Source organism: Pollicipes pollicipes, unplaced genomic scaffold, assembly GCF_011947565.3.
Source record: "Pollicipes pollicipes isolate AB1234 unplaced genomic scaffold, Ppol_2.1 Scaffold_33;HRSCAF=38_pilon_pilon_pilon, whole genome shotgun sequence".
Classification (NCBI taxonomy): domain Eukaryota; kingdom Metazoa; phylum Arthropoda; class Thecostraca; order Pollicipedomorpha; family Pollicipedidae; genus Pollicipes; species Pollicipes pollicipes.
In genome coordinates this window covers 17,121-26,332 of record NW_023596282.1, presented here as the reverse complement: position 1 = coordinate 26,332, position 9,212 = coordinate 17,121, and the positions used below count along the sequence as shown (strand labels likewise).

The following is a 9,212-nucleotide window of genomic DNA, read 5'->3' as shown; positions in this document are numbered from 1 at the left end:
TCATGTGCTCATTCATGCATTCACACGAATAGAGTGTCGCGTGTCCACTGTCTATGTAGCTATCACGACCCAGTTATACACGGGTTCTCGACGCACTGAAATTTCATAGATAAGACATATGCATGTCAGTGAATATTTTTGTTAACGCGCCGGGTGGCCTGTTGAATACCCTACGCTGGGGTGTGGTCAATTTAACTGCCTGAGATCTCAAAAACCAAGATAGCGAAAGACACCATATTCGCAGAGTGGATTTAGCTGTACGGGAACTCACTTGTGTCAAAATTTGATGCTCCTAAGTCATAAACTTGCGGTCAAATGAGGTTTAACAAAGTCAAACTGCAGGTTGGTGTCTCAAGCAGTCCCAGGCCACCGATAAGCTAGATGCCTGTTCTAAACAAAATTCCACTTAAGTCAGTGACATTGTTTAGCCTTTATAAGGTCAAGGTGACTAACCATCTGTGAGATTGCCCCTATTTTGCTGTTCCAATAAGCGTCAGGGGTGGTTACGCTTGGTGTTATGTTTTTGAAAACAACATGTTGCCCTGAGGATTTTTAGTCATTTTAGGTCGTCTGGACTATGACCTTTAAAAAGTGCACGGATATGTCTGTTGCGGTCTGTGCCACTAATACCGAAATGAGCACCAGAGACTACCTGTGAAGCCAAGCTCTGGAGTAAAAAGCGAGTTAGTTTGAACTCGGTCTAGCCTTTATTCCTGACCCTCGGTAAATGGAATTGATACTATTTCTACTTTAAATTGGTTTATTGTCTAAAAAACTATCTCAGATATGTATGGCTTCGTCTAACACTCCGTTCTTGCATCACATTGAACGCTTCCCTGGAAATGTCCTTTACTGACAGCCAGCCTGCCTTTGGCCCTCCATAGGTCAGCGCCCTGCAATGTAAATCTAGACTTTGTATACAAAATCCCCATTAAACTATCTACGGCTATGCAAGGTTTGACGAGCGCCGTCTGGAAATAATTCTGGGAAAAACCTTCGGGGTTGTCAATTTGAACTCCGCCCACCCGAACGCGTGTTAAGAATTCATCTTATTTCTCGTTAACGCCAATTTCACGCATAATTTAAGTTTATTCAAGCTTTCCCGAATGCCTTGGCAGGTGCTGTTCTGTTGAGAATCCCTTTCCCCTCTTTCCAATATATACGAATTGTGAGCCAGGGGTACGTCTGGCGGACACTGGGGGACACACAGAAGCTGTGCCGGAATTTTTTATGGGATGTACAAGGACATTGTAAACGTAGATCTTAGATCAAACGGGGTCATGAATTTGCATTCGCATCAACTTATTTTGGCCTCAAATGATCACTTTTGTTCATAATTAAGAAGTGAAAAATCATCTCACGTTCTGGCCTTGCGCGCTCGAAAGTCATAACAAAAACCCCGGCGCCCGGCTTTTAATCTCCGAGGGCTGCGGCCCGCATGTCCTGCGTCTCACACTAGGCGGTGGGCAGCGAGCAGATGAAAACGACAACGTTTCCGAAGAAAGTACCTTTAAACGCTTTAGGGTGCCAATCGGAACATTTAGGAAGTATTGTCGGAGTATGCTTCACCTATACAATTTTAGGATTTATGACACAAACGGATTAGCACGTACGACACCGCGAGCCGGTGCGAGAATTTGGTGGTAGAACTAGGCAAGTAAGGTTACAATCATCTTTTTAAGGTTACCATCACCTTTTCAGTTCGGACCAGCATGTCATCATGGAAAATAACTCAACTTACACGGCGCTTTTATCGATTTCCGATCAGGTGCTACAAAGCATGGACCGACCAGAAGTAACACTTCTGACTTTGGACGACTTGAGTCACTGTTTGGACGTAGTGGGCCAATCATTGTTGATAACGAAGCTGTGGCAGCTCCAAACATATACAGACTGGGTCCAGAGCTACTTGTAGGGACACACGAAGCGTGCTATGGTGGATCAGACGATATCAGAACCAAAAAGGATCACCATTGGCACATTTCAAAGGTCATGTCTTGGGTCGTTGCTGTAAAAACGTCTCCAGCAAGGACATCGCGCGCTTCATCCCATCACGCATAAGCGGTTCCCGTATCACTATAGTCCGGTACGCTGGCGACACCCAGCTGGACAATGAAGGCCCTCGGGTCAAATGAGCATACATGCGGTAGTCATTTGAGTCATTGTTTAGAAGCAGTGTGCATGTAGCTTTTACAGCATGGGATGATGGCAAATGGCACTAAAACTGATGTCATTGTTTGGCGACTGTCGATAGCTTACCCAAACCTGAGAATATCCGTCCATAGTGCTCATTGACTAGGTGTTACAGTGTTCAGAAACTGTGCGAAACCTAGGAATCGTGATGAACCCATATCTGTCATACAGCTGTCACATTGATCAGGCGACAAAATGAATTGACATTTTAGTAGGCATTCTAAGTCTCAACCTTCTTCACTGCAGAAAGTTTTCAACTTCGCTACCAGGGCCACCTCAGGTCGACAAAAATGTGATCGCATATCGAGCCGGACGGGACGATATCCGCCAGCATCAGCCGCCGCACCCGCGGCGGTGGCGGCGGGCCGCCGCAGCGTCACCGCACCGTCTCTCTCCACACCGAAGGATATCCGCCTGCAGCAGCTGCCGCACCCGCGGCGGTGGCGGCGGGCCGCCGCGGCGTCACCGCACCGTCTCTCTCACACACCGAAGGATATCCGCCTGCAGCAGCTGCCGCACCCGCGGCGGTGGCGGCGGGCCGCCGCGGCGTCACCGCACCGTCTCTCTCACACACCGAAGCGCTTAAAGATGAGCTCCTTGTCCTTCGGCATGAAACCCTCGACGGCACCGCCAGCCTCGCCTGTCACGTCACCTAGCTCCTGCACGAAGCCAGGGCTGGCAGCAGCAGGGCAGGCGGGAAAGCCCGCCTGTCCAGCGGGTGCAGCAGTCCCGGCTGAGGCCGCGCCGGCTGCCCCGTCTCCGGCCGCTGGGCCGCCATGCGCGCCTGCGCTCAGTCCACCCGCGTGCCCCGGGGCGCGGCCGCGCCTAGCCGGACACGGCCGCCAGGCACTCTAGTTAATTCATAGAAACCGCGTTCCACTGTACCTATCACGTGATTGTGGCTTGAACGTCGGATTGGTTATGCCATCTGTGAACAAAAGAGGGGCATGTGGCATTATCGTGTCATCTAGCGACAGGAGTTGGGAAAGATATGTTATAGTAGTGGCACCTAGCGGCAGCAACCAAAACTATTGAACGTCTTGATCGCTGGATGCTGTGAACATTAGATGTTGCGGCTTTGGACGTTTCGCGCTGAGCTGCCGTGAACGCCCGCAATGGGTACGGTATTGGAAGCATTTTAGATGTTATGAACGCTTGGTGTCGCAATATTGGATGCTATGAACTGATGCTATTCTGGATGCTGCGATCCTGGACGGTTTGATGGCTACCCGCTGCATTTCACACCACGGGCACTGAATAAGGTCTCACAACTGTTATGTTATCGTCCAGGCCAAATCACAATAAGATCATACACCTAGGCGCTCCCTCCGATCGCGGTAATATCTGATAGTACTTTTTTAAGATTTCTGTACTGATTGACCTCCAGCGTACTCGGCCACGGCGCTCAAGGCTTATCTGGCTCAAAACGAGGGCAAATTTCACGCGGTCACGTCTTTTCTGTCGGGAACACGTGACGCTATTTTTTCCGGCATTGTGATGTTAGTTGTCGCCGGTGAAGTGAAGAAACTTGCCACCGAAGGAATAGCCCACGGCTAACGGGCTACGGAATCATGATTTTCCGTGAAGGACTAGGTTGTCACGGATGCACAATGGATTGCATCACGTATTAGCCATTTCCGTTCCGATGAATAGTGCAATTTATCCCTAGGAGAGCTTTGCTCGCAATCGTGCAGTGCATGCAGCAATCGATACCATCAATGATAAAAATAACTTTCGAGTTGACTTTGTTGCAAGCCTCCAATGCCGTTTTCATTGCTGTCAATATTAATAGCTTGATCATATATCTATAGAGATAGCATTTTGAAAAACCCAAAAGACTAGACCACTGCCTTTAAATGCCCCCTTCTTAATTGATGCTAGCCTGCCTTAACGTGATGGTCAGTGATTCGGGGCTCAGAAGAAAAGATACCATCCCGCGCTAAGGGTGTCACTGCATACGTATAATAACGCGGGTTAACGGCTCTTAGTTGTCAATGCAGCAGACTTGGCCAATTCAGTTTTACGTTTTTATTTCTTTCAGAGAATGCTCCCCTCCAATGCTTGCGGACCTGCAGCGCTTACGGTTTGCAAAGTTACGACACCAGTTAAAATGTTTTAAACATTTTTGGCGTCAACTGGTGGTCACCTCAGTACGCATGGGCAACTTTGCATTCGAAATAATCGCGCAGCCACAAAAAAAAACACCACAGTGATATTAGGTGTATATTTTGAGCAATGTTTTAGTACAAACCAAACCTTCAGAGTAGGCCACAAGTGCCCACGAGTAAGTGGTAAAAACGAGGTTCTACCATTACATTTGTATCAGCAATACGCACCTTGAGCTTTCATCAACGCTTAGACTCGCGGGTAGGAGGCCTCGGTGGCGATACCGCACTGGTTGCTACCGTTGCGGGTCATCATGATATAGCCTCCCTGTCCCCAGCCAGCGCCCCAAGAGTTTTTGACGAGCCAGTAGCCGCTGCTGCCGTAGCCGACGACCAGCACGCCGTGGTCCAGTTGGGAGCTCGAGCAGCTTGTCTCGCTATAGATGCCGCTCGAGTAGAGCTGGAACGACTGGTGGGAGGCGTCGATCGCCACCGAGATGGGGCCCACGTTGCCGGCGCATCCAACAAGGAGCTCTCGCTGCCAGACGGGATGTCCACCCAGGAGGAGAGCAGAGCCACATTGGTGCCGTAGTCTTGGCACGTGCCGTCTTTGGCGGTGTAGGGGTAAGAATCCTCCGACTCGATTCCGCCGTGCGCCTGGATGTACCTGCGAACGATGGCATACGAACAGCCAGTCCCACGTAAGGACGTTCTTACCGCAACTACGATGCACGACTTCGACGTAAGTGCAGTGACCAAATTGAAATGAGTGAAGTTCGGTTGGAATGGTAATGGGTATTACAAGTTGATCGGTATTTCCGCGACACTCTTTTTACTGAACCAATACTAACTATTGCATCATAATAAACAGAAGTCGATGGGTTTGACCATTAGCCATGTTTTCGACGCCCTCATTATCCTCGCCTGGGATCCATTGCAAGAGCAATGCCGTCATCACCACATTTAAGCTATTTTTCAGAAGCGCGGGGCATTTAAGAGGCCAGTCAAATAACAAGGTATGCTCATATACAGTGAGGTCCATGGAGATTGGGCTTTCGGCAGTCATCCCGATTCTATATGTAAAGTTTATATATTATATGTGTATATATATATATATATATTTATATATATATATATATGCGTATAAATAGTTCGCATTAATTTTTTATGAATCAAGCAAGATGTGCAGCAATTTTGACAACACAGTTCGATAATATGTTGTACTGACTGCGGTTAAGCTTCGGTGTCGTTCATACTAATTGCAAAATGCATCACCAGGTAGCTCATGAAATTTGCCTGAACTGGTACGCTTAACCATAGTAGTATTTCAATGTTATTTTCAACATTTCAGAATAATTTGATATATAGCAAACAAGTTATATAAACACGTGCTCCTTGGGTTTCGGGAGGCTGTGATGCCAGTTTAACGAATCAAACTACACATGATACATAGATATCCTCCTCAACATAGCCGTTTACCAAATCATGACGCGTAGAAAATTGTCTTCCTTTGGCACGTTACGATTGTTTGTACCTACCAAAATACGGAGTTCGCATTTCAGTTCAACCATCATTGCAGCTCCGGCCATTCTTCTCAGTTATCAACCAAATGACAGCTTTTTATAGCTTTCAAAGGGCTTAGCGTAAAAGTTACCCGATCCTCTGATGATCAAATCCTTTTACCCCCCACACATATGTTGACCAAAGATATGTGATTACCTTTGGAATAAAATCAGCTGAACGATGACGATGCAACTTCGAAGCTAACCTGTAACGATATTGTACTCTGGCGAGGTGATGGACGCTCAGTTTTACGTACCGGAAGGCCAAATCCATGAGTCCTCCGTTGCATCCCTGATTTCCGTAAGTGTGGGAGCAGTCAACCAACTGCTGCTCGCTTTGAGGGAGCATGAATTTGCCGGCTCTCGCCCAGGCGCCCTCCAAGCCGCCGGTAGCCGAGAACGCCCAGCACGAGCCGCACTGGCCCTGGTCCTTGACCCCGGTCACCACGCCGTACTGGCGCCAGTCCATGCTGCTGGGAGCCTGCTTGCCGGTCGGCTGGTGGGTCTCGTGGGGCTGGCTGCTGCCCCTGATGAGGCCCTTGTATGTGCGGCTCCACTCCTCGGTGGTCAGGTCAGCAAACTTGTTGAGGGCCACCGTGAAGGTGTGCTTTCCCTCGGCATACTCCTTCATGTGCTTGTCGACGTACGCCTTGTTGTCGGCATAAACTGCGAAAGGAAGCAAGTTTGTTTGCGTGATCGTACAACTTGCAACGCACAAGCGCGTAGCTTGTTACGACAAGGACACAGTCGAAGTGACTCAGAGTCGACAGACCCAATCGGCTACACGATTAAAACAACACTCGTACACTCTGCGCAGGAGGTGACGGTATGATACCATATTTTTTCACGTGACAGCTTGGCGCGTCAACTCGGCAATGGCAACGCGTTCATAGTACTGTTAAATGGCACGTGCCATGGGTTTACTGATTTCTAGAGAACTGATGAACAACTCATTGGAAGAATGATGCACCGCGACGATGTTTGTAAAAGAGCAGCCCGAACATCGATTGCCGTTTCTATGCAGCTCCTCCTCCTCTTGTGCACGAAGTACATGCACGGCAATTCTTCAACTTCTGTGCGATGCCTCAGTGGAATACCAAACACGTTGCCCACGAGAAGCCTTGCATTACGGCGCGTTGAGCATGCCCATTTGCAGTTGATGCACCTTAAAACTCCACACTACGGTCAAATGCAGGAGCGGTTGAGGCAGTATCGGGCGCAGTTAGACCCCGAGTGACATGCATCTAGAGGATAATGACTACTTTGAAATGTAACACTGTGTTTTGAAAGTGTGCCTAATTGCACATCCCTCATTTTCCCCCTAATCCTATGAGACGGCTTGAAGGAAACCCTAGAAGTGGGCGCATACGAAATAAGTGTTGGTGTTGGCTGTACACGTGTCCGCATCTATTTTGCCTATTTTGTAGCGCCTTTAGTAACATTGCTGCAACTTTACTACACCATTGGGCTTGCCTTGCGCATCTGCAAACAGTGATAGTTATGAAGCAGTGTTCATGAGAATGGGAGCATTGCATGGAGGAACTGGGCACTATGGTGGCCTCAAAGCGACGACTTACTAATGCGTAGTTCATCGTTAAGCATGCGGTTGGAAAATGAAGCGTTACCTTCATCCTGTAGAACTCCTCGATAGGGTTGGCGTAGGCCTTGCCGTGTTCCTGCTTGAAGGCGTTCCATTCGGACTTCTCCACAAAGGAGGACGCCGCCCCAACGAGCAGCACGAGCACAGCGGCGCGCATGGTGATGTATAGCCTGCAGGACAAACCGTTTATCACTTTGGCTTCACATTCGCACTAGTAAAATACTGCCCTCTTTGAGCCACATTTTGAACCATAATACCGCGAACTTGAACGATGTTACGAGCGTCATGCCAAAAGGTACTTACCTAGCGCTGGACCCTCGCTAAAAACAACGCATCGCAGACTTATGGTCGTGTGAAACGAAAACCCTTCGCGACAATAAATGTAACTCGTGAGTCAGGGGGGATGCGGCCGCTTGCTACCACCTTAGCGTCAGAAACAATTACTTGGCAAGCCCACTACATGTCGAAGCTAACAGTGAGATTACAGCCGGTGCCAACCTCGGCAGCATGCTGTCGACCCGCGAGCGCCGGGGCTAAAGACAATTTCCTTGCAGAATTTGACAATTGCAAACTCCGTCGTAAAGGTTCATGAAATTTTCTATGCATGACATGTGCTTATTTTGACCCATTTATAGACCAAGTGAATCATTGTCCGATCACGTCACCAAGCTACGTCATCGGTGAAGGTTTGCATGTCAATTTGGCCCCACGTGGAGCTATTTGCAGCTTCCTTTCTTATTTTCCACCGCTGCGATGCAGTTCATCGACTGGTTTCCTTGCCTGTACACTAGCGGTTAGTCACACCACGAGTTCATATAGGTCATTATCGGAGGTCTTGCGAGATCATCTTGTGGGCGTCGGACAAAAATTACTTACTATTTTGCGTACAGGCCTTCACCGGTGAGGCTCCACTCAGTCCACCCGCTTCCCGGGAGACTGTGCCCATACCCACCTGCTAACGTTTCCTTCGATGTCTCTACACGCCGGTGAACGCTGCATATCCATTTTTGAAGCCATTCAGTATTATAATGTGGGAAGAGGCTCACGGAGGTTTAGACTAAAATCTTGCCATTCACGTTGATAATGACAAAAGCAGTGCGCAAAACTTGTTGTTACTCAAAGAAGCGTAAACAGCAACATTGAGTCCTATTTCTTGAACCATGTACCCGACATTTCATAGCTTTGCTACCAAAACCCCCACAACTATGCTGGTAATTTTCGGAAAGGCTGCACCTAAACCATCTTCTCTCCCTTTCAGATGTGCACCCATGGATGCAAAATGGCGAGATGCCCATGATGGTCTCTAATCACTTCTGTATGCGATAAATTCATCCGAATGGCCGGCATAATTCCAAACCAGTGTCGATGATATGTATGGCACGCATGCAAAAGGATATAAAAATAGCCTCCATTTAAGTGGCCCGATGCTGACCCAGTGTGGTATTAGCATGACCTTGACTCCAGGCTTCGTCGGCATTTTGGAGTGATTCTGACGCACACCCCGCCTGAGACGCACTGAGAAACGATGATACTCACGCGTTTGATCTCGTTCACAACGGTATGTGATGTCACGGATGCTGAATGTGTGACTGATGACGTCCACGGTCATATTCATCATGCAAAATAAGCGGGTGAAATTGGCCAGGCCTGTCACGTTGCTTCTTTCTTATTCCAGCCATAAACTGTTAAGTGGGAATGTTTGAACATGCCCTCCCCTCCCCGATGTGGTCGCGAGGCAAAATAGCCTGAGCT

General features: G+C 48.5%; 1 protein-coding gene across 1 annotated transcript in view; it reads right to left on the bottom strand.

The window, feature by feature from the left end:
• LOC119091183 (digestive cysteine proteinase 2-like) overlaps window positions 1–7,625 on the bottom strand; it is a 13,932-nt gene extending 6,307 nt beyond the window's left edge. Inside the window, 5 exon segments of the mRNA XM_037213837.1 lie at window positions 2,766–2,868; window positions 4,559–4,805; window positions 4,808–4,965; window positions 6,118–6,509; window positions 7,486–7,625. Of these exon segments, the coding sequence (XP_037069732.1) occupies window positions 2,766–2,868; window positions 4,559–4,805; window positions 4,808–4,965; window positions 6,118–6,509; window positions 7,486–7,617 (1,032 nt within the window). The 5' untranslated portion in view covers window positions 7,618–7,625.
• Window positions 7,626–9,212: the final 1,587 nt, after the last annotated feature.